The 25,961-nt window shown below is 45.2% G+C and overlaps 1 protein-coding gene across 1 annotated transcript in view; it reads left to right on the forward strand.

The window, feature by feature from the left end:
- The window catches only part of SLC35F2 (solute carrier family 35 member F2), a 57,577-nt gene extending 32,953 nt beyond the window's left edge, over window positions 1-24,624 (forward strand). Inside the window, exons 3-9 of the mRNA XM_078433922.1 lie at window positions 6,068-6,243; window positions 9,993-10,120; window positions 14,599-14,758; window positions 16,078-16,234; window positions 17,476-17,528; window positions 18,642-18,796; window positions 23,626-24,624. Of these exons, the coding sequence (XP_078290048.1) occupies window positions 6,068-6,243; window positions 9,993-10,120; window positions 14,599-14,758; window positions 16,078-16,234; window positions 17,476-17,528; window positions 18,642-18,796; window positions 23,626-23,811 (1,015 nt within the window). The 3' untranslated portion in view covers window positions 23,812-24,624. The remainder of the gene's footprint in view (window positions 1-6,067; window positions 6,244-9,992; window positions 10,121-14,598; window positions 14,759-16,077; window positions 16,235-17,475; window positions 17,529-18,641; window positions 18,797-23,625) is intronic.
- Window positions 24,625-25,961: the final 1,337 nt, after the last annotated feature.

Raw genomic sequence — 25,961 nt, forward strand, 5'->3', positions numbered from 1 at the left:
GGAGAGAGAGAATCCCAAGCAGGCTCCACACTGTCAGCACAGAGCCCAGCATGCAGTGCTCCTTCCCACGACCCTGGAATCATGACCTGAGCCGAGATCAAGAGTCTGATGCATAAACGACTGAGCCCCCCAGGCACCCCGATCCTGAGGAGATTCTGTCTTGGCACATCAACGAGCCCACTTGCACCAATTTGCTGAATGCCAGGAAAACTCTTAGATATGTACGTCAGGAGGCGTATACAGGAATGTTTGTAGAGGCTTTTTTTAAATAAAAATACGTGCGCACGCGCACACACACACACACACAGGGATACAACCTAAATATCAGGAAGGGAACGGATAAAGTGATATGATCATGTAGAAAGGACTGAACCAGAACTAACGTACCAACTTGGATGACGCTCAGACAGTGTTGATCAAAATAGCGGGTTGCAAAAGTATACCTACGTATCATGCTGTCTCTATAAAATTTAAAAACAAGCAAAACAACACTATTTATTGCTTAGGGATATTTACAGAAATATTGAAATACATGTAAATGCATGGAATGATAAATACCAAGTTCTGGAATAAGAAGTTACCCCAGAGAGCTGACACTGGGGAGAACCCAAGGGGGCTATGTTGACGTTGCCAGTATTTTAGTTTTTAAGCTCCCTGGTAGATCCATAAATGCATGTTGGCTCTACAGTATACTTTGTTAACTATCCTATGGAGATTTCCCTATAGAGCGAATGAAAGCTGTGAGAGAGGAGTCCAAGATGAGACAGGCCAGCAAGCCAGGGGTCAGATGGTGGGTGTCTCTGTGGGCCATTTTCAAGTTTGGCTTTCGTCTAAGGGCAAAGGGGATCCACAGAAAGGTGTCAGGACGCGTGGGAGGGATCCCATCAGGTTAGCAGCTGGAACATTAACTCCTGCTACCCAGTAGGGACTGGATTTGTGGAGAGTGGAGCAGTTAAGAGAAATTTGCCGTGGCCCCAACGGTAGAGAACCTCCTCCTTGAAATGCCGTCTTCTGCTTCCAGAATGTTCTTCCTTCCTTTTTCTCTCCCTCTTCTCTGGCCATGCCCTTTTATCCCCATCTCTAATTCCTCTTCCTCCTCTGGCCCCTTAGTGTTGTTGTTTCCCAGAGTGTTTTTTTTTCACCCTGTTTTCATTTTTTAGGGACATGTCTTAGTAATATGACTCATATCCCACCTTCAGTTACCATCTCCATGCTCTTGGTTCTCACATTTATTTCTGCAACCCCATCCTTTTTCCCAGCTCCAAACTGCCTACTGGATATTTTTCCTTGACTGTCTCATAGTTGAAACAGAATCCAGCATGTTTGAAATGGAGTTATTCTCCTTTCCACATGTGCCTTTTCCTGCTGTGTTTGGGGTCTTGATTGACCGTACTATGATCTATCCCGTTGTCTGATCTAGAAAACTGGGTCTGATTCCAGACTCCTCTCTCTGTCAACTTCCCTCTGTAACTGGGTTTCACGTTAGGGATGAAGGGTAAGGCTTGGGTGCTCTGTGCTGTGACATGTTTAGGGACCCAAGAATGCTCAATTCCTTCCTTTCTAGTCACTTTACTGCCCTCCTCGTCAGAAGATTTCAGTGACCTCACCACCAGCAAGATACGATGCCGACTTCAGAACATTATTACATCTAAGGCCCTTCTGGATCTGGCTGCAATTGACTTTTCATCCTCATTTGCTGCCATTTTTCTGTCCCAACACTCTTTGCAGTCAACCCACTTGAATGTACCATATTGTTTTAGGGCTCGGTGCCTTGGTATGTATACCACTCTTTCTGCTTAGAATTGGAATGTATTTTCTGACCATGCTTGTCTGGTGAATTCTTCAAGTCTTTAAAACTAGCCCGTGATAGCCCTGGTCTTGCTGGGCCCTAATTCCTAGTTTACATGCCTGCTTATCTCCGGCAGACTCTGAACCTCTGAGGCACAGAGGGAGCCCACTCACTTTTTACCTTCCTGTCCTGATACACTGCCAAGGCTCTGCTAGTGTGTTTAGGGTCGACTCTCCCAGCAAACCTCCCCTTTCTCTTTCTGCCCTGTACTAGGATTGTTGGAGATGAGTTGCATATTACTGAAACAAACATTCCACAGGAAAAAAATACATTGTAATTGTAAACTCTTAGAACAGATATTCTATCTTCTGCAGTTTTGGTATTTGCTACCTCACTTAGAGCAACTCTCGGAGGAAGTATTTATATAGAGTGCATTTTAAACAAAAGTTTCAGTGTTCTCAGTCCTGCTTCCTGACCTTTCCAGGAGCTATCTTCGTGATCTGTCTTCAGTTTCTTTTTTGTCAGTCTTCAGGTTTTCACTCGTAGTGCCTTCTGCTCATCTGCCAGACATATTTAAGCTTCCTCAGTCCTTTTAGCAAGATGATGGTGATGATGATGATGATGATGATGATGGTGGTGGTGGTGGTGGTGATGATGATAAACCCGTCTCTTCAACATTGCTGCTTATTCTTCAAACTCTTTCCTTATTCCTATTCTCCTTTTCATCATTTAAAAAAACCCAGCTATTTATGCTTGGTACATTTACTTGCTCATGTTCTGTTCACTCTGCCCCCTGGAATCTGACGGTAGGCATTACCACGAGGAAAAGCTTTCTCTCAAAGGTGTAAGCGACTTCCAGCTTGCCAATCCAGCTGTGTGTCTTTAACTATGATGCTGCTGCTTCTCTCTGTAGTTTTTGATACTATGGTATTGATGATCTCTTCCTCTTAAAAATGTTTTCCACTCTTCACTTCTGTATCATGGTACTCTTTTTTAAAAATTTTGTTTGTTTGGGGCGCCTGGGTGGCGCAGTCGGTTAAGCGTCCGACTTCAGCCAGGTCACGATCTCGCGGTCCGTGAGTTCGAGCCCCGCGTCAGGCTCTGGGCTGATGGCTCAGAGCCTGGAGCCTGTTTCCGATTCTGTGTCTCCCTCTCTCTCTGCCCCTTCCCCGTTCATGCTATGTCTCTCTCTGTCCCAAAAATAAATAAAAAAAATCGTTGAAAAAAAAAAAAATTTTGTTTGTTTGTTTTTTATTTAGAGAGGGCACATGAGCAGGGGAGGGGCAGAGAGGGAGAGAGAGAGAGAATCTAAGCAGGCTTTGCAGTGTCCAGACACAGGGCTCGATCCCACGACTGTGAGATGATGACCTGAGCCCAAATCAAGAGTCAGATGCTTAACCCCCTGAGCCACCTCGGGACCCCTCACGGTACTCTTACAATTTCTAGTCTTTCTCTGATCTTGCAGTTCATCTATTTCGGCACATATGATTCTATCTTTATCCACTGACGTGTGTTCAACAAATAGTTATCGGGTGACAATGAAGTGCCAGGCACTGGATGTATAGTGGAGAACAAAACAGATTATGGTCTAACTTTCTGAAGTCCAGAGTTTAAACTTGGTGTTTGTTATCTATTACTGTTTAACAAATTACCACAAACTTAGTGACTTAAAATAATACACTTACTGTCACAGTTTTTGTGGATCAGGCATCTGGGCATGGCTTACCTCTGCCCTGTGTTCCGGGTTCTCTCACGAGCCTGCAGTCACGGTGTTGGCCGGGGCCAGGGACCCCCCTGCAGCCTCCAGCGGGGGGGGGGGGGGTCCGCTTCCAGGCTCATGTTCATGTTGGCGGGATTCCTTTCATGGCAGACCGGTGGACAGATGGCCTCGGTGCCCCAGCACCCTCAGCTCCTTGCCACGTGGGTCTGTGTATGTGGCACCTTGTTTCATCGGAGCTAGTGAGGAGGAGGGGCAAAAGAGTTGACTTGCAAGGTGGGAGTTGTGACCTCGTGGAATATGTTGGTGGAAATGATATCCCATTACTTTTACTGTGTTCTAACGGTTAGAAGCAAGTCACAGATCCTACCCACGCTCAAGACGAGATTCCATGGGACAAAACTGCCAGGAAGCAGAGACTCACTAGGGGCCTTCTTAAGAGTCCCCCTGTCACAAACCTGTTACTGTTTTTCCCTCGGATGGTACGGCCATCTCCATGTCTACTGCTTTTCCAGGGAACTCACTCCCCTTCCCTTGCCCACACCTGCTTCTCATCCTGTATTCCTTGACCTGGTCAGCCGCCTTGTATGTGTCCAGTCATCTACTCTGGAAAGGAAACCCCGAGATCATTTTCAGTGCTTCCTCTGGAGGTTTAACGGGCCCCTGGGTTCTGTACGTTCTCCCCCTGGGGCGCCTTTCATGTCATTCTGTACTTTCCATCGACACTGACCTGGCTTTAGTTGGTTGTTACGATGCCTCTTTTTTTTTAAATACCAAAAGGCAGAGACCTGGTCTTATTCTGTGGATCCAAAGTGCCAGCCTCGAGAGCAGTGATTCCGAGTCTTGGCTGCACCCTGGAATCACTCAGGGAGCTTGGAATGTCACCGGTGCCTGGGACCCACCGCCAGACGTGATGGCAGAGTGGGTCCCAGGTGCAGCTGGACGTTGGCATTTTAAAAATCTCTGTGTGGGGGGGGGGGCACCTGGGTGGCTCAGTCAGTTAAGCCTCCGACTTCAGCCCAGGTCATGATCTCAGTTCATGAGTTCGAGCCCCGCGTCAGGCTCCGGGCTGACAGCTTCAGATTCTGTCACTCCCTCTCTCTCTCTGCCCCTCCCCAGCTCATGCTCGCACCCTGTGTCTGTCAAAAATAAATAATAAAACTTAAAAAAAAAAAAAAATCTCTGTGGGGGGCTCCTGAGTGGCTCAGTTGGTTGGGCGACTGACTTCGGCTCAGGTCATGATCTCGCGGTTCGTGAGTTCGAGCCCCGCGTCGGGCTCCGTGCTGACAGCTCGGAGCCTGGAGCCTGCTTCGGATTCTGTGCCTCCCTCTCTCTCAGCCCCTTCCCTGCTTGCTCTCTGTCTCTCAAAAATAATAAACATTGAAAAAAAATTTTTTTAAATCTCTGTGATTCAAGCATGCAGGCAACAGTAAAAGCCTTAGTTGAAGAAATCAAGTCTCTGGGAGAATGAAAGGAGGAAAAAATGGTAAACATTTAATGAATAGGAAGAATTTAAAACTGGAGTTAAAGTTGCATTAAAAAAATCACACACCCTTCAGGTAGAATGTGACACAGCAAAGTAATCAAAATGATCTCTAAAATGATCAGTGAAGGGGTGCCTGGGCGGCTCAGCAGGTTAAGTATCCGACTTCAGCTCAGGTTATCATCTCACAGTTCACAAGTTCGAGCCCCACGTCAGGCTCTGTGCTGACAGTTCTGAGCCTGGAGCCTGCTTCGGATGCTGTGTGTGTGTCTCTCTCTGCCCCTCTCCTGTTTGTGCTTTGTTTCTCTCTAAAAAACAAGCAAACAAAAAACATTAAAATGATCAGTGAAGTTTGGGAATATGTACCTTTGTGGGAATGAGAAATGTGGGAAATCAGAAATGTCAAACAGTGAAAGATGTAGTTTGTTAAAATACAACGCTTTATTATTAAAAAAAAATTTTTATTTTTTTTTTTTTTCAACGTTTTTTATTTATTTTTGGGACAGAGAGAGACAGAGCATGAACAGGGGAGGGGCAGAGAGAGAGGGAGACACAGAATTGGAAACAGGCTCCAGGCTCCGAGCCATCAGCCCAGAGCCCGACACGGGGCTCGAACTCATGGACCGCGAGATCGTGACCTGGCTGAAGTCGGACGCTTAACCGACTGCGCCACCCAGGCGCCCCAAAAAAAAATTTTTTTTAATGTTTATTTATTTTTGAGAGAGAGAGAAAGAGCACAAGCAGGAGAGGGGTGGAGAGAGCGAGGGAGACACAGAATCCAAAACAGGCTCCAGGCTCTGAGCCGTCAGCACAGAGCCTGATACGGGGCTCGAACCCACGGACCGTGAGATCATGACCTAAGCTGAAGTCAGGTGCTCAACCGACTGAGCCACCCAGGCGCCCCTAAAATACAACACTTTGGTTTTTGTGTTCATGAAGTAAGCAAAAAAGTGAAATAAAGAGCCACCTGGAATAATTCACATTTTTCTTTGTGTTTAGTATGTGTGTGTGTGTGGGTACGTGCACATAAGGTGTAATTTACTTGCAAGTTACTCTGAGTTTCTCCTTTATTTTCCAGGAACGTCTTGAAGACAGTTGCATTGGGTCAGATGTTGTCCTTGTGTATATGCGGGACGGCCATTACCAGCCAGTACCTGGCAGAAATATACAGAGTCAACACGCCCATGCTTCAGAGCTTTATCAACTATTGCCTGCTGCTTCTGTTTTATACGGTGATGCTGGCATTCCAGTCAGGTCGGTACAACGTGAGAGTGGCCTTTGCAGCCAGTTATCTTTATAAAAATGTTGGGCTTCTAATTACTTAAGAAATAAAATGCGAGGTAAAACCAAGAACAGGAAACTATTTTTCATCCAAGTTATTAGAAAAGGAGGGCACCTCTGAATGGTATGCAAATAGCAATTGGAGATTTATGTATAACTGTGAAATTGTTAAGAACAGGGAGCACCAGACGGTACCAGTAGAAGTTGTCAAGGAATTTGAAAAAGTGCTGGGACATCTGACTGGCTCAGTTGGTAAAGCATGGGACTCTTGATCTCGGGGTTGTGAGTTTGAGCCTCACGTTGGAGGTAGAGATTACTTAAAAAAAAAAATGAATAAAATTGAAAAAGTGGAAGCTCCATTGAGAGTCAGGTTTTATTTTTTCCCCTGTGGTTGATACATTTAAGAGACAATATTAAAAACCCTTAAAAAGAGCCTCACTCTCCAAAATACACATTTCCAGCCAAGTGGAGAATGTTAGAGGGAGCATGGGTTGTGTGTAGATCAAGTCTATGTTGTGAGAAAGACAAAGGAATTGGCAAGGAGTTAACATCTTTTTTTTGTTTTAATGTTTGTTTATTTTGGGAGAGAGAGAGTAGAGCAGGGGAGGGGCAGAGAGAGGGAGAGAGAGAGAATCCCCTGCTGACAGACAGCCTGATGTAGGGCTTGATCTCATGAGCCATGAGATCATGACCTGAGCCAAAATCAGGAGTCAGACACTTAACCTCCTGAGCCACTCAGGTGCCCGCCCCCCTTTTTAAAAAATATTTATTTTTTAATAATATTAAAAAAGAGACAGCACAAGTGGGGAGGGGCAGAGAGAGAGGGAGAGGGAGAGAAGGAATTAACATCCTTATTACTGGCTGGTTAAGTTGTTTTATTTTATTTTTTTTATTTTTATTTTTATTTTAAAAAAAATTTTTTTTTCAACGTTTTTTATTTATTTTTGGGACAGAGAGAGACAGAGCATGAACGGGGGGAGGGGCAGAGAGAGAGGGAGACACAGAATTGGAAACAGACTCCAGGCCCCGAGCCATCAGCCCAGAGCCTGACGCGGGGCTCGAACTCACGGACCGCGAGATCGTGACCTGGCTGAAGTCGGACGCTTAACCGACTACGCCACCCAGGTGCCCCTAATGTTTATTTTTGAGAGAGAGATAAAGTGCAAGGGGGAGGAGTAGCGAGAGGGAGACACAGAATCCAAAGCAGGCTCTGAGCTGTCAGCACAGAGCCCAGTGCAGGGCTCGAATCCATGAACCACGAGATCATGACCTGAGCTGAAGTCGGACGCTTAACCAACTGAACCACCCAGGTGCCCTTGGTTAAGTTGTTTTAGAATCGTTATAGATTTATGATTTCTAGCTGCTGTGCAAAAAATGGGAAAGGTTCTGACTGACCTCTTGTGCCGGATATCATTTGAATTGTTTACCTCATTTTGTTACATTTTATGTCACTCAGTCCTCCCAAGGAAGCAAAGTGAGTATTACCGTTATCTCTACTTTGCAGATGAGGAAACAGTCACACAGCCCACCAGAGCTGGTTGTGAGTCATACAGGTAGCGACTGGTGGAGCCGGATTCCGAGCCAGGCAGCCTACCCATGAGCCCATGCTGTGCACGAGGGGCTGTTAGTCGTAACAGACGTCCTTCTGTCCTTCCCGTAAGAGGAGAGCGTGAGGGGTGTCTGGGTGGCTCAGTTGGTTAAGCGTCTTAGTCATGATCGGCTCGGGTCACGATCTCTCAGTTTTGTGGGTTCGAGCCCTGCATCATGCTCTGTGCTGACAGTGTGGAGCCTGCTTGGGATTCTCTCTCTCTCCCTCTCTCTATGCCCTTCCCGACTTGTGCTGTGTCTGTCTCTCTGAAAATAAATAAGTAAACCTAAAAAACAAAAAGAGATTGAATCCAGGAATGTGAAAACGAGGGGTAACCCAGACTGACCAAGAGGGGGCTGTCCTTCCGTCTTTGGCATTTGAAGCCACATCGTGAAATCACTGGTGTTTGCTAATCCTCTTGTAATATGAACCTTAATAGGTCAGTGGTATTCCTGTGTTGGGATAAGTGACTTATTTTTGAAAGAAAATGGAAGCCAGTGTGTGTGTGTGGGGGAAACATTTTAAGGGGAAAGCACCAGATTTGGCAAGAATGTTAGGAGTTAGAAACACAATTGGACACATGGTTACTAGCCCCGGACTCCGCTCCTCTGTGAGCTGTTCTGAACTCTTGAAGGAAGTTAGCATGATTCATAAATATGTCAGTGAGGTCCCCCAAGGGGTGATGGCAGGGACCTTCCAAGCCATGTCGTGTTGAGTGGGACTGACTTTTTGATTTCAGGATGTTCCTGCGAATTGGACTTCGATGATAATTCTTTGGTTATGATTCTCACTTATAGATTATCTTATCGTAAAGCCTTCTCCTGTATGTGCTAACTATGTATCTCCAAAGAAGTGAATTGCAGTTAACTTAAATAAGTAGAATTTGGGCAATAAAAAAGGTGTTTCTTCAATGATGTAAGTCTTTTTTCCAGACTTATCACTGACTTAATTTTCTCTTGAGAGCACATCTCTTCCAAAAGAATGACCAAGTGCAGAGATTAAATGACCAAATGGATTTATAAGAAAACATATCATTTCTAGGATAATCTGTAGCTTATCAGCAATGGCAGCATCCAAGCCCATATCTGGATGTTATATTTATGTGACAGTAGGAAAGGAAATTTAACCACTTTTCTCCTACTTACTCTCTCTCTGGTGTTTTCTTTGAACACTTGTCTATGATGACACCTTAGGCTGGGTCTCCTAACAGAAAAAAATCTAACTGCCTCTGCTGAGTTACTGTAGGCATTTAGGTTATGAATAATGGAAATTAGGAAGCACCACATTCGTAATACATAATGAACATTTGCTTTGACTCTTTAATATCTACATTGAACACGCATAGTAATATTTTCTTTTCTTTTCTTTTTCTTTTTTTTTTAATTTTTTTTTTTAACATTTATTTTCGAGACAGAGAGAGACAGAGCATGAACAGGGGAGGGTCAGAGAGAGGGAGACACAGAATCCGAAACAGGCTCCAGGCTCTGAGCTGTCAGCACAGAGCCCGACGCGGGGCTCGAATTCATGGACCGCGAGATCACGACCTGAGCCGAAGTCGGCCGCCCAACCGACTGAGCCACCCAGGCGCCCCTTTTCTTTTCTTTTTCTAATGTTTATTCATTTCTGAGAGAGAGAAAGAGAGGGAGCACAAGCCGGGGAGGAGCAGAGACAGAGAGAGGGAGACACAGAATCTGAAGCACGCTCCGGGCCCTGAGCTGTCAGCACAGAACCCGACATGGGGCTCGAACTCATGAACCATGAAATCATGATCTGAGCCGAAGTTGGAAGCTTAATTGACTGAGCCATCCAGGCGGCCCTCTTTTCTTTCTTTAAAAAAGTATTATTTATTTATTTTGAGAGACCGAGAGAAACAGAGCACACACACAGGGGAGGGGCAGAGAGAGAGAGGGAGACTGAGACTCCCAAGCAGACTCCACACTGTCAGTGCAGACGGGAGACTGAGACCCCTAGCAGGGGTCAGTGCAGACCCCACTGTGGGGCTCGAACTCGTGAACCACGAGATCATGACCTGAGCCGAAGTCGAGAGCCGGACGCTTGACCGACTTAGCCACCCAGGCATCCCCATGGTATTGCTTTCAAGCAACATGTGCCAACCCAGATTTCTTTCCACCAGGTAGTGATAACCTTCTGCACATCTTGAAGAGAAAATGGTGGAAGTACGTCCTGCTTGGACTAGCGGACGTGGAAGCCAATTACCTGATTGTCAGAGCGTACCAGTATACGACTCTAACCAGTGTCCAGGTAAGAGGCAGTCTCTGACCGGTTTGGAGTTTTCAGTTCAAGGAAAGAAGCTGAAGCCATGTTTGCTAGGCCAACTTTATCAAAAACCTGTTCCCTTGCAGGAAATCTAAACACGGGTGGATGCTATCTGTTTTTCAGGGGAGCATATGTGCTAGTGAGTAAGATCTCCTGGAATCAGTGAAAACGTATACAAGTTAATCAGTTCCCAACCTGCCAGTGCTGCTCCCCAGTAGAACAGTTGATACCGAAGGAAGCAGAAATATTTAGTTGGCAATTGATGCTGTGATGTTGACAAGAGTTGTTTTAAGTTTGTTTGAACACGGCCCATAAAGTGAGTATACTTTTGTGTGCCACAGAAAACTGGTTTGCTAGTAAAGTAGATATTCAAGACAAAGGGGCCATTGGACTTGTTGGAAGGAACCTCGTAGACACATGGGGTAGAGACTCAGCGTCCTGCGTGGCCAAAGGCAAAAGCGAGCTCCTTATTCCTTTTTTAGGTTGACTCTTGATGGATTGAAAGAAGTGTGTTCCTGCAGAGCAGTACTTTTTCACTTGGTGGGGTTGAGGAAGACTGATTCAGTTGTCTTAATGTTAGCAGACTTACGGGCTGCGTGATGGCACCGACTCACTAGTGGGAACAACAACACAGTTTATAAAGGGAGACTCCGGGGTCAGGTTTACGCTTCACAGTTTAATAGGTTTGTAACTTTTTTTTTGAGAGAGAGAGAGAGAGAGAGAGTGCACGCAAGTGGGGGAAGGGCAGAGGTGTGTATATATATATATATATATATATAGAGAGAGAGAGAGAGAGAGAGAGAGAGGGAGAAAGAGGGAGAGAGTCAGTCCCAAGTGGCTTCCACGCCCATTGCAGAGCCTGATGTGGGGCTTGATGCCATGACTGTGAAATCACGACCTGAGCCAGATGCTCAACTGACTTAGTCATCCAGGTGCCCCTAGATTTATAACTTTCTGATGCATCAGTTTTCTCACTATTTAAAATACAGAGATTTTTTTTTTTAAATGTTTATTTTTGAGAGAGAGAGACACACACAGAGCGTGAGTGGGGGAGTGGCAGAGAGAGGGAGACACAGAATGCGAAGCAGCCTCCATGTTCTGAGCTGTCAGCGCAGAGCCCGACGTGGGGCTCGAACCCACCAACTGTGAGATCATGACCTGAGTCCAAGTCGGAAGCTTAGCTGACTGAGCCACCCAGGTGCCCCTAAAATACAGAGATGTGTTTATTTCGTCTTCACATTTTAGGACCATGGAAAAAATTGAACTGAAATTGGACTTATTTCACTTGGAAGACAAAAGGATTGGTGAAAATTTGGTATTTTTCCCATGTGAATATACATTAATTTTTTTTTTTTTTTTAACGTTTATTTGTTTTTGAGACAGAGAGAGACAGAGCATGAACGGGGGAGGGACAGAGAGAGAGGGAGACACAGAATTGGAAGCAGGCTCCAGGCTCTGAGCCATCAGCCCAGAGCCCAATGCGGGGCTCGAACTCACGGACCGTGAGATCATGACCCGAGCTGAAGTCAGCCGCCCAACCGACTGAGCCACCCAGGCGCCCCAAATGCTGAATGCATCTTATTAAGTGTTTTCTGTTCTGTAACATTGTACTAATTGTGCTAAGGATTGTCTTCAGCAGACTTTTTGGCTTTTGACTGGCTTGGGGAAATATGGGTTAAGACGGATACCACAGGAGGCACGTAAAAAACCCAGGATTTCATAACAATTAAGACCAGGAGTTACTGAAAGAATGAAATTCATCATGAATAGGATTATGTGTGCTTTCAGCTATGGGTAATGAGAGTATGAGAGTGTGGAAGATGGCATTTTTCTAGTCACGTTTATCCTTATAATTTCAGGCACAATTTAATTACTTGATTAGAGCTCCCAGAAACTTTGACCTCTTGACGACTGACGATGACAAGTTTTGAAATGGTACAAGGTCTAAACACAGCTAAGTGGAACTCTTACAGTTGGGTCTTTTTGACTGAAGTTCATGTCCTTTACCACTGAAAAGAATTTCTTTCACTTCTAGCCTCTTAGGAAAATGTAAGCATTTGGTTGTCAAAAGGTGTTTGCTTTTCGGTGCTCGCAAGGAGTGCAGTACGAGAAGGGCATGTGACCGCTACAGCTCCCGGCTCTGCGGAGGGTGCGTGTCGCTGGGATCCTTCCAGCCAAGTCTCTGCTTGAGTAAATCTGTGGCCTGGGTGAAAGGGAGTTTGGGCCACGTGGTCTCTGAACCTCCTCCCTAAGGATTCCTTCAAAGATTCTGTAATTACGGGGGTGCCTGGGTGGCTCTGTCAGTTAAGTGTCTGACTTTGGCTCAGGTCATGATCTCCCAGTTCGTGAACTCGAGCCCCACCACAAGCTCTGTACTGACAGCTGGGAGCCTGGAGCCTGCTTCAGATTCTGTGTCTCCCTCTCTCTCTGCCCTCCCCTGCTTGTGCTCTGTCTCTCTCTCTCTCAAAAATAAACATTAAAAAAAATTTAAAAAGATTCTGTAATTATGACCAGTAATGTAGTAATTACCAGTAATGTAATATGGTGCTCACGACGTGGCCATTGACACCCCACGGGCTAGTTTGGTACTCGTGCTTCCTCTCACTTTACAGCCACCTCTGCTGGTTCCCCACCCTCAGCCAGCTTCTCCTGCATTGTGCAGCTCTATTCTTTCTAGAACACAGTGCTTTTTGAAGCCCCCATCCTCCATTCTCTAAGGTCTGATTCAATCTCATGTTCTCCTCTGTGCTCCGTCTTTAATAAGGTATTTCTAATAAAATCTAACTCATTTTTGTACCTCTGCTTCCCCCAGCGTCTTACTTATAGTGCCTTGTCTACTGTGGCTGTCCAATAATTTTTAAAGATTAAATTAAATAGGGAGGCTCTTGGGACTGAAAGTAGCAAAGAGAAGATTTCCATCACCAAGAGTACATTGTGAAAAGGAGAATCGATGTAGTTAGAAGGCCGTATGTGCTAGGTATCAGATGAGAAGTCATGGGACGTTATGGTAAGAAGGAACCAGTGAGATCATCTGGGTCTGCTCTCTTCCTCTCATATTTTGACGCAGAGGGGGACCAGCTGGGGAGCACGCGGCTGGTCAGTGGCTGCACCCCATGGGCAGCTCCCTTATGTGGCCGCCAAAAATTGTTAAAAAATAGAGCCAATATAAGTTTGATTTGAAGACACGATTTCAGGATAGGGAGTTTCCTGTGAGAGTTTTTGAGAGTGACCTTTTGTACTTTTTTTGTTGAAGGAATTCTAGTGTAGACTTTGTTAAGTCATCATGGCTGGATTCTGCTGGTGTCTTCTGGGACGGGCTATTACCATGTGCATCGCTTAATGATTTGTTGTTCCGGCAGGCTCAGTAAAGCACTTAGGGGATTAGCGTTCTGCAGCTGGAATAAATAACAAGGCGCAGTGCCCATTCCCATGTCGGCGCGTCCGCCTCCAGTAACGACATTGCAGTGAAAGGCAATCACTAAACAGCGGTGGACAGCATGAAACAGGCTGCTGGAGATTTAGGGGCCTCCCTTGTCCCAAACCAGAGAGCTACAGAGCGCATCAGCGACAAGGTTAAAAACAAAACAAAACAAAAAACAGAGTGAGCAATAAAACAGTTTCAGGAGTATTATTAGCGTATGGCATGTATTTTATCCTTGAATGCACTCTGCAAAATCTGTGACCTCGAGAATCGAGTGAATAAAATGCCCCATTTTTTCTTTATCTTGCCACCGATTTTGGATTTGCTGGGATCTTGCCACTGTTCACTCCCCTGCCTTTCCGCCCGGCAGTATCAGAGGCGTGGCAAGTGTTTAGGAGTAGACGATGGAGATGAGCGAGAGGATTTGCCAGGAGCAGGTGTTGTCCCACGTGGTGGGGCCGCACACTTGCTCAGGGCGCTGGTGTCTCGGGGCCTTCTGACAATCCCTGCTAGTTCTCTGCAGCTCTTGGCCCAAAGGCACTGAAGTATCTGGTTGTGTGACGACTTATTCCACCTGCGAGGGCCGTGTCTCACACCTTCGTCTCCAGCTTCTCTTGTAGCGTCTCCCACCTGGGAGGGGCGAAAGTATTTGTTGACTCGGGTTGAGGGTGCACGAGGGCCCCGCAGCTCTGCCTCCTGGACTTACGGGTAAACACAGGCAGGAGTGTCGAGGTAGCACCGGCTGCTGGGAGGAATTCCTGGGGGCAGCAACCGGTTCTCCGGCTTCTGACTGTGGGATTTGGGGCAGCTCACGTGACCTCTCTGCGCCTTGGTTTTCCTGCTCTGTGAAATGGGAAATGCATTTTCAGTCTCCTAGAATCGTGAAGGTTAGATGAGCTAACCCGGGTACTGGGGAGTCCAGGCAATGGGGTAAATCCTTGAAATGCACACGAAATGTACACAGCTGGTAGTAGTTAGGTGCTGACTCCGTCGTTTAGCTGAGGAGAGATGGTTTGAGTTGTTTGTTTTTCCTTCCATGCAGCTTTTGGACTGCTTTGGGATTCCTGTGTTGATGGCGCTCTCGTGGTTTGTTCTTTATGCAAGATACAGAGTGATCCACTTGATTGCTGTAGCTGTCTGTCTGCTGGGCGTGGGGACGATGGTCGGTGCCGACATACTCGCAGGGAGAGAAGACAATTCAGGTGAGGCTGTGCTACTTTGTTTCTGGTTCCGTCCCAGAAAAAAATTTTGCTTGTATTTTTGCTTTTTTTTAAAAAAATTTTTAATTTATTTATTTTGAGAGAGAGAATGGGAGTAGGGGGCAGGGGCAGAGGGAGAGGAGAGAGAAACCCACGCAGGCCCCATGCTCCGTGAGGAGCCCAACGCGGGGCTCGATCCCACAGCCCTGGGATCATGACCTGAGCCAAAACCAAGAGCCGGACTCTAAACTGAGCCACCCAGGCGCCTCGTGTTTTTGCTTTTATATTGCAAAGATATATGGTAAAAGACAGAAAACGTGTCTTGGTTATAAACTGTCTTTTAAGTTTTTTATTTTGAGATCTATTTGCTTCTGCTGTTGTAACCACTTCCACAAAGCAGCTTTTTTTTTTTTTAATGTTTATTTATTTTTGAGAGAGCGAGAGAGTGAGCGAGTGAGCACGAGCAGGGTAGGGGCAGAGAGAGGGGGAGACACAGAATCTGAAGCAGGCTCCAGGCTCTGAGCTGTCAGCACAGAGCCTGACGTGGGGCTCGAACCCATAAACTTGAGATCATGACCTGAGCCAAGTCGGACACTTAACCGACTGAGCCACCCAGGTGCCCCTGCAAAGCAGTTTTTTATGTTCTTACCTGTGCACGGTGCTCGTGCCTTTTTGTCACAATAAATAGTTTTGTTTCGTCTCATGAGAGAGACAGTTGTTGATATATTTACAATTAATCTTCGGGCCCATACATTGAGATTAGTTTACTGGAAAAGCTACTGTAGATTGTTGGGTTTTTTTATCAAAAGGAAGTTTCATGTCCACTGGATGACTGACCTCTTTTTCAGTGGCTCCATGGATGAGAACATGTGGACGTGGACATGCTTTGGGCCAAAGTTCAGGCAATTGATGGTATAAAATCTAAATACGGTGTCGAATTCACCCAACCTCCGAGTGACTTTATTGTGCCCTTTGAGAGAAGATAACCTTGACTGGGTAGCTTCCTTCCCTGTAGTTTTCAGTTAATCCCCTGCCATAAATTCCATCAATTTCTCTGTCATAGAATCATTTCTTGAGGCCTTACGTTATGGCTCCATTTTCTGCTCTTATAGTCTCCTGAGGGGTGAACTGTGAGAAAAATCACGGCAGAATTGTGCCAGAAATTGAGGAGAAGAAGGGTCCTTAAACTTTTAGAAATCAGGGTTTGTCCTTCCATAAAGACTTACTTAAACGAACGTGAACCAGATAAACTGCTGGAAGCAAGCAAGCGAGGGTCCCCTATATTGACACTGTGTTGTGTTTTGTGCCTTGTCTTCCTGCAGGTAGTGACGTGCTGATTGGTGACATCTTGGTCCTTCTTGGAGCTTCTCTCTATGCTGTTTCTAATGTGTGTGAAGAGTATATCGTGAAGAAGCTGAGCAGGCAGGAGTTTTTAGGAATGGTGGGCCTATTTGGAACCATTATCAGTGGCATACAGCTGTAAGAGTCTAAAATTTCCCTTAAAAACCAAAGAAGTAGGGGCACCTGGGTGGCTCAGTCAGTTGAGCGTCCAACTTCGGCCCAGGTCATGATCTCACGCTTCGTGAGTTCGAGCCTCGCGTCGGGTTCTGTGCTGACAGCTTGGAGCCTGGAGCCTTCTTTGGATTCTGTGTCTCCCTCTCTCTCTGTCCCTCCCCAGCTCATGTTCCCCCTCTGTCTCTGTCAAAAATAAACTAAACAAAAAAAACAAACAAACAAAAAAAACCCAAAGAAGCACATTTATCATACATGATCACTTTCTAGCTACTACTGTTCATTGTTGATTTGGCCCAGATTCCGATTTGAAATCGGTGACTTGCTAACTATCTATGAGGAGACTCTTTTGTTTTGTTTTGTTTTTTGTTTATTTTTATGTGTTTTGAGAGAGAGAGAGCAGGTAGGGAGGGACAGAGGGGGGGGGGGGGGAGAGAGAATCCCAAGCAGGCTCTGCACTGTCAGCACAGAGGCCAATGTGGGGCTTGAACTCAAGACTGTGAGATCATGACCTGAACCGAAACCAAGAGCTGGATGCTTAACCAACTGAGCCACCCAGCACCCCTAGAAGATTCTAGAAATGGCAAAAAATATGCCTAATTTTCTTTCTTTTTTTTAGATGTTTTTAATTATTTTTGGGACAGAGAGAGACAGAGCATGAGCAGAGGAGGGGCAGAGAGTGGGGGAGACACAGTATCTAAAGCAGGCTCCAGGCTCTGAGCTGTCAGCACAGAGCCCGACGTGGGGCTCGAACTCACATACTGTGAGATCATGACCTGAGCCGAAGTCGGACGCTTAACCGACTGAGCCACCCAGGCGCCCCTATGCCTCATTTTCTTACGTGTGCATGATGCTTGGGATTTCTGCTTACAGTGTGGTTGGGGCATTACCAAGAAAGACTGTTTTTTCAATGATTTCCAGAAACTATTATCTCCCTATTCAAATGGAAGACACACTGTCATGTTTTCCTTCTATAGCTGACCACTATTTGAAAACTGCTTCTACGGGCATAAAACATGTTTATGGGCCCCTTTGATTTTATTCTATGTCATTTTTATTAAACATACTTACCAAAATTTAAAAATCAATGTAATCCTCAAAAAAGAATCAACATAATTCTTCACCTTAGCTGATGTATAGCAACTAAAATGCTTATAAACAAGTGAAAATGAGTAAGATCTCACTGTGACCTCTTGTTTTAATCTTAGATCGATCGTTGAATGTAAGGATATTGCCAGCATTCAGTGGGACTGGAAAATCGGTATGTTCATAAATGTTCATCCTTTTTTTGGTCAGTATCCTTTTCCTCTAAGTGACAAAAACACGCATCAAGAAGTAAATACCTTCATTTACATAATATTTAGTCATTTTTGTAAAATCACAGAGTAATTCAGTACACAGAGGGCTCCAGTGGTCTACAGGGAGCTTTCCGTGAGAACTTGTAAATGAACCTTCCACAGGAGTTAATTCTTAACCTTAACCTTCAGGAATAGCTTTGCTGTCCTAGGAATTCAGAGCAAGACTGACCTTCGGTCACACTCCCTGTCAATTAGATCTGTATCACGAGTCCTCAAAGCTCTTGTGAAGGTTGTCTGCTTGATGTAATTTGTGAAACATTAACCCAAATCATCTGATGGCGCGTAATCACCCACCACTTTCCATTGCTTCTCTCTGGTATTCCTGGGCACCTGCACTAATCAATAATGTAGAAGAAAACAGTGGTGAAACAGGAAAGACTCCAACCTTATTTAATGATGGGTGGAAAGAAGTTATAAGCAGTACGTAAAATGCCGTGTTCATTTGCCGGGCTTGGATAATTTAGTTCAGTTAAATAACTTCGATTGCCGGGGTGTGAGTGGGTGTGTGTGGGTGTGTGTCGGGTATGGGGGTGAGATTGAAGAGGCGGTTGCAAAGCTAAATAGTGAGCACCCACACTCTGTCTGTCCAATAGAGGATGGTTATACTGTGCTTTCTGGGAACACTGAATTTAATGAGATTTAATGAGATAATAAAAGATAATGGGTGTTTCTTCTTGATCGTTATTCTGCTTTTATTGACCTTTTATCACAAGATCTCTCTGCCTGGGGCCGCTGGAGCTGTTGAACCAGTCCCACCGTGAGCAAGTTTCTGTGCCCTTCCCCCTCTAACACCCTGTTGGAGTTTTGAAGTCCTTCCTCTATGTCATGTCTTATTATTATATTTTTCCTGAGAGCTTTCTATGCCTCATTGGCAATGCTGAGTGTTAACAAGAGACTTTGTAGATAGTATGTTAAACAGTTAGGGAATTTTATACGGCAGCCAAGCCTTCAGAGTGTCTTTGACTTCTGATTTCTTCCTGTGATATTCGATATTCCACTTTTGTGTCCCCCCACAGCCCTGCTGTTTGTGGCGTTTGCCCTCTGTATGTTTTGCCTGTACAGCTTTATGCCGCTGGTGATTCAGGTCACTAGTGCCACTTCTGTGAACTTGGGCATCCTGACAGCCGACCTCTACAGTCTTTTCTTTGGACTCTTTCTGTTTGGCTATAAGGTAAGCAAATAGGAACACTTGTTTGGTCTAAAAGAAGTAACGGGTTGCTTTAATATTTTAGATCCAAAATTAAACCTCATTTTTGGGGCAAGAATTCACTGACAGGCGCGCCTGGGTGGCTCAGTCGGTTAAGCGTCCGACTTCGGCTCAGGTCATGATCTCACCATTCATGAGTTTGAGCCCCGCGTCGGGCTCTGTGCTGACAGCTCAGGGCCTGGAACCTGCTTCCGATTCTGTGTCTCCCTCTCTCTCTGCCCCTCTCCTGCTTGTGCTCGGTCTGTTTCTCTCGCAAAAAGTGAATCAACATAAAAAAAAAAGAATTTCACTGGAAAGTCCCCCTGCGCTCCAGGCAAGTAGCATCTTATTAGTATTATAAGAAGACTTTTGATGTTACAGACTTCTGAAAGGGTCTTGGGTCCCCTCGAAGGTCTTGGGAGCTTGAGAACTGCTGCATCAGAAACCCGTCTTTCTTTAGTTGTACCTTCAGTAGATGCCTATTGACAAGCTTGCCATCACAGCAAGCGATTTGAACAAATAGTTAGAATGTTGGCTGTTGCTTGATAATTTTAGTTTCATTTGGGAACAACAACTACAGTCCTTTGTCCTTGTAGAATTTTGTATCCAGGCAGAAATTGCTTGGCACAGATTTACACTATTCCCAGGAATTGGCTGTGAACTCACAAAGCCTAGTTCCGTGCGTTCTCAGAAATTTCTGCTTAAAGAAGCATAAACCATTTTTGCCCTGCAAGGTTACATGTAATAGGAGCTAGCTGTTATCTTTACAATCTTGCTGGTTAAGGTATTCCTGAACTAAAACTGAAAGGGTATTTATAGCTTCTTGGCAGCATCATTAAAAAATAACATGTCAAAATGAATCGGAGAAGTGATCTAACAAGCCTAGATTTTTTTTTTTTTAATGAGAACAATTGCTAAGGGCTACAAAGTAGGCCTTCAAAGTGAGTGAGTTGTTGGGGAGGGAGGCAAGAAAGTTTGATGCTGTGCTTGCATTTCACATAGCTACCACTAGGAGGTGATGGTGTTTCTGTTTTGCAGTTAAACTTAGCAGTTGGCAGGTTATGTGTTACATACAACTTCACTCACCTGTACTTTTTTCTTTTTAGTAAGTAAAATTTTCTAAGTAAAATAATACCCAAGTGGGAAGGAAGAAGTAAGGTTAAAGAAATAAAAGCTTTGAAGTGAAAATACACCTGCCACTACTTATTATAAGCTCCCTTCATGCAGATATTTCCTCTTTCACTGCTCTTAACTTTATATGAAAAAGCCATTTTTTTGACCACATACCTTTAAATTGTTATTCTCAAAATTGGAGCATGCAGACTTTAAAATTCCTTCCCAGTTCTTTTGCTGTATGTTTCTTTGTCCCTGCATGTCTAGCAGCTCACTCTTAGATCAGACTTGGTTGTTTAGGTCAAAGGCTGTTTTGAGGCTTGTAGAGCAAAGAGCAGATCTTCTGTGATCTTCAGAGTAAATTACAGAGGTGGAAAACCATTCAGAACTTAAAGAAGATATCTAGTGTTGTAGAACTGGTTTTTAAAGACAGGATTATAAGCCCAATATACTACCACTTTTTTACAATTGTAGTATCTGAAATAATGTTGGCTCTGATTTTTTATTAAAAAATTTTTTTAATGTTTATTTTTGAGAGAGGGCAGCAAAGAGAGACAGAACATGAGTGGGGGAGGGGCAGAGAGAGAGGGAGACACAGAATAGCAAGCAGGCTCCAGGCTCTCAGCTGTCAGCACAGAGCTCGACACGGGGCCCAGACCCACAAACCATGAGGTCACGATCTGAGCTGAGGTTGTATGCTTAACCAGCTGAGCCCCAGGCACCCCACTTTGGCTCTGATTTTTTAAAAAATCAGAGAGTTGAAAAAGTTTAAAAATTTTGCCTCCTCTGGAATTGATCTTGAGTAAATACTTACCGACCAGAGGAGCTACAAGAAACTTCCTGCATAGATCCAGATACAAAGGGTAGAATTCAAAGTAAGAAAAAAGGTGAAGGTAAGAGCCTCTAATTCAGGAAACCCCATTTCCTCAGAGTCTCTCCCCTCTAAGAGAAGTGTCTCCATTTGATCACCTGCTTCTTAAAAGGAAAAGTTACTTTTTCTTCTAAACATTTAAAACCACCAAACCAAAGAGGACGTGTTTTGACCAAGTTATGTAGATTTACCCACAAGTAACAGTGAACATTTTATAGGCGAACATAAGTACTGGCTTTATAACACTGACTTTAAACGTTTAGGGTACTCTAAATAGCTTTAACTTTCCCTAATATACTCTGAATATTTTCTCCCCAACAAATATTTATTAAATACCAGCTGTGTGTTGAGGATCGTGCTGAGTATTGGATCCCAGAACTAAAGCCAGGTTCTGCTGTTCAGCTTGACATCAACACTGACTTTGCATCATTGTCATTGACTTTGAAGGCTTCCGCGCTTTGCGGAGGGCTGTGGCTGTTCCATTCCTTAAAGAGTTCTAAAGGCTCAAGGGGAAGAAGTAATCGAGAGCCTTTAAAAAATTAACGTGTGGAAACCAATGGTGACTGGCAGAAGCCCACTGCTGGAGGTGAGCAGCAATGCTCTTAACGCTCATTTCACACCCCTGGTTAGTTCCTCCTTCCCCCTTTGGGAGTGTATCTAGATTCTTTCTCCTCATCTCCTTTCCCAACCTGTTGTGTTTTCTGATTGTTTTTGTTTGTCACCCCCTTATTAGAACTCTTTTTAGACATTAGAACTCTTTGGGGTACACTATGAAATCTCAGCTAGTTTAAAAATATTTATTGGCTTGAGCAAATAGCACACCCCATTCTTAACTTTAAAATCAGGTTAGCAGGACCATTCATAAGTTGAGTTCGCTTGTTGCAAGGGAAAAAAATGGTCCTAGGCACTTAATTACACATAAATCGTGCTGCCTAGTTTCCCTAAGTTTTACTGCACCATCCTTGGTCAGTCTTTAGCTTTTCTCTTTCTGTGTTTTATCTTTGGTGCTGTTAAAAACAATGTTAATTTCCTTAATACTTGACGTTTTGTATGGATCCTCAACTCCAATGAGAGTGAATATACAGAGTGCATATTTATTTAAACTTTGGGGGTATGTCAGGCCATTTTTGGTAAGAATACACAGTGAATTAGTGTTGTGTCTTCACTGCATTTTGCTCTGGGTAGTTGTTTTTCTAAACAGAGAGGGGCAGGTTGGAGAAAGCCATCAGGAACTCCATGTCTCGGTGGTGTGTCTGTCAGAACGGGTTCTTGCTGTAATCAGTCCTTCTGGGAGCAGAGAGGGCAGGGGATTCCTCCTGTAGGGGCTCCCTTCCCTGTGCTTGTCTACCTGCACTTTACAGCAGTGACTTCTTTGGGTTGGAGGTGTTGCTGAGAAATGGTCTTTCGAGCTCTAAAAATCTGAATCTTCTCAGTCCACCATAAATTTGATTATGTAACACTTGCCTGCAGGGACAAGATAATTTATTATATTTTAACAAAGTGGATTTTATTTCATTTTTTAAAGTTTATTTTTATTTATTTTTGAGAGAGAGATAAAGGATGAGCAGGGGCGGGGCAGAGAGCAAGGGAGACACAGAATCGGAAGCAGGCTCCAGGCTCTGAGCTATTAATACAAAGCCTGATGTGGGGCTTGAACCCATAAACCATGAGGTCGTGACCTGAGCCGAAATCAAGAGTCAGACGCTTAACTGACTGAGCCACCCAGGTGCCCCCAAAATGGATTTCACCACATTCTCACACATGAAGGGTTGTTGAGAACTTGTCACATCTGTACATCCACATTGTATCTTAGGTCCTATCTTCCTCTGTTTCACATCAGTATTATAAATTGTGCTTATGGTCTGAAATTGACTCTCTCATGGTGTCCAGGCTGACTTTCGATTCTCTCCACTGAGTGGGACTGGTTGCAAGGTGGGAGTACAGCTGGGTTATCACAGAGCGAGGCACAATTTCCATTCTCTAGAGATCCAAGTGTCCCCTTGGCTGAGGCACCAGCTGCTGTGGCCAGAGTGTCGCGGCTGGCGCGACAAACACCGAGGTCAGGGTCCTGAGGGTAGGGGAATGCAAGAAAAAAAGAGAGAAGAGAAAGTTTGGGAACAGGAGGGTTCCCTGGGCTGATGGCCCAAGTGACGGCTTTATTGTTGCTGTACACAATCTTTTATAACCAGACTCTTATGGGTTAGGTCATTCTAAGAATAAACAGGTTTCACATAATCGCTGCCCACCAAAACATTTAGTTCTGTGTTTCTTGTGCATTTTCTAGACAGGTCACAAGACCTTGTTGATAAGATCGCTAGCAAAACACAATTCCCATGTTTGTTTCTATCTGACTCGGGGTAGAAAAAGGGAGGTAGCATTACTGCCAACACCTGCAGACCACAGGCTTCAGGAATTAACTTTCTCAGCCTTGACAAGGCTTTCGTATGCCCTTGAGAGGGGGGGGGATGGGAGGGGGAACCACCGGGTTGGCTTGAGTCAACAGGGAACGTTGCTCGACCCGGTCTCAGCCTGGCGCCGGGGCCCGGCCTCCCACGTGAATGGGAGGGGGGACCACCGGGTTGGCTTGAGTCAACGGGGAACATTGCTCGACCCGGTCTCAGCCTGGCACCGGGGCCCGGCCCCCCACACCAGAGTGCGTACGATCACCGGCATCCGTACTGGAGGGTTTGGGGCATGAGCGAGTGTCTCCTTAGGCAACTTTCAGGAAAAAAGGATTGTGAGAGGGTCACCCTGAAAGCACAGTTGGCAAAGGGCGGCAGCCATCGTGTGTTTGTCGGAGACCACGACCCGTAGCCTGTTCTCCTCCTAGTTTTCGGGGCTCTACCTCCTGTCCTTCACCGTCATCATGGTGGGGTTCGTCCTCTACTGCTCCACCCCCACGCGCACAGCCGAGCCGGCAGAGAGCAGCGTGCCGCCCATCACCAGCATCGGAATCGACAACCTAGGACTGAAGCTCGAGGAGAACCTGCAGGAGACCCCCTCGGCCGCCTTGTAGCTGGACAAGAAGGGGCGCACACGCCTGAGGCTTCCTGGGAAGCCGGGAGCCGTCGCCGGGGGCAAGCAGAGCCCGCTGAGCACCGAGGGGACACTTGGAAAATTGGTAGGTGGGGAGTGAGCCCCGTAGCATTGGACTGGATCCAGTGGTTAAATTTTACAAAGGAATACAAAATAATGTATCAAAAGTAGAACTATGAAAATAGAACAGAAGACAGGGTGGCTGGGATCGTGTCTCTGTTTGAGAACCAATACCTGTTAGTGTCAGGGAGACAAGCTGTGTCCCTGTACTGGGGTCTCGGAGGCACAGGTGGGAGAGCATTGCGGGGAGACAACCAGGCACGATCCAGCCTCAGGACAGGGCCTGAAAGTGGGCTGTCCAGTGGGGCTGGGCAGTCAGAAGTTGGGGGAGTCGGTGTGGTTTGGGGTCGGTTTCCACAGTTAGAGGCTTCTGGGTTTTGTCTCGCTGAGACAGTCGTTGTCCACAAGCCTTGTGGCCTTTATACCACAGTGAGGTCTGGTGATTGCATATGGCGGCATGGGTGGGGTAGCCCTTGAGAAATCCCGAGATACAAGTGTGAGTATCATAGATGTAGGAAAGAAGGGTCCATACAGTAGACTGAGGAACCCTCTCTCCGTTGTTCAAAGAGGGTGCCACACTACTTCTCACCAAGTGTTTGTAACGTGCCATGAGACATCATCTATCACTATGCCACTTTACAAAAACTGTGTATGTAAACTTTTTTCTAATGTAATAAAGAAATTGAGGGTAAATGTTCATGTTATTAAAAGATTTTGATGTCATGGAAATACATTCACTGTGTGGTTTCTTTGATTAACCAGTTCCCCTTCTGGATTTTAAATGACTTTATTAGGGGCGCCTGGGTGGCTCAGTCTGTTGAGCGTCCGACTTCAGCTCAGGTCATGATCTCACTGTCAGTGGGTTTGAGCCCCGCGTCGGTCTCTGTGCTGACAGCTCAGAGCCTGGAGCCTGCTTCGGATTCTGTCTCCCTCTCTCTCTGCCACTCCCCCACTCATGCTCTGTTCTCTGTGTCTCTCCAAAATGAGTAAATGTTAAAATTTTTTTTAATAACTTTATATATTCCAGATTTCTCCATATCTAACATTTTAGGATCATGTCTTTCTGTAAGGTGGCAGACCTGTCTGGGGCTGTGTTGGGATGGAGGGAAGTTCAGAGTGAACCCACAGATCATTATTTGCCAGAATAATCTTTTTAAAATTGAATTATCTTAATTAAAAATTTTTTAAATATGTATTATTAAAATTTATTTATTTATTTTGAGAGAGCGAGTGCAAATGGAGAAGGGAGAGAGAATCCCAAGGCAGCTCTGTAGCACTACCGTAGAGCCCGACATGGGGCTTGAACCTGTGAACCTCAAGATCATGACCTGAGCCAAAGTCAGATGCTTAACTGACTGAGCCACCCAGACACCTCTAATTTTTTTTTTTTTTTTACTTTTTTGAGTGAAATAAACTTTTATTCTCTGCAGTTGATTAAAACTAATGGTTGGTTTTTGCTCTGTACCATTCACAGCTACCAATGAGTGGACAAGTTTAGGTTACAGTGTTTGGCCCTTTGGGGAAGACTTTCAGTTTGATTAGTACATTATTTCTTAAAATATCCTTCTTTGGGGGGTGCCTGGGTGGCTCAGTCGGTTAAACATCTGACTCTTGATTTCGGCTCACGTTATGATATCGCGGGTTGTGGGTTCGAGCCCTGCATCAGACTCAGCGCTGACAGCATGGAGCCTGCTTGGATTCTCTCTGTCTCTCTGTCTCTCTCTCTCTGTCTCTCAAAATAAGTAAATAAACAGGGGCGCCTGGGTGGCTCAGTCGGTTGAGCGTCCGACTTCAGCTCAGGTCATGATCTCGCAGTTTGTGAGTTCAAGCCCCGTGTCGGGCTCTGTGCTAACAGCTCAGAGCCTGGAGCCTGCTTCAGATTCTGTGTCTCCCTCTCTCTGCCCCTTCCCCACTCATGCTCTGTCTGTCTCTCTTTCTCTGTCAAAAATAAATAAACTTTTTAAAAAAATAAGTAAATAAACATAAAAAAAAAACTTTTTAAAATATCTTGCTTTGGCATAAACCTGTATGTAGGGACAGTGAAATGGAGAATCTCCGGTGACAGCATCC

Source organism: Panthera onca, chromosome D1 (genome assembly GCF_046562875.1).
Source record: "Panthera onca isolate mPanOnc1 chromosome D1, mPanOnc1 haplotype 2, whole genome shotgun sequence".
In the NCBI taxonomy this organism is placed as follows: domain Eukaryota; kingdom Metazoa; phylum Chordata; class Mammalia; order Carnivora; family Felidae; genus Panthera; species Panthera onca.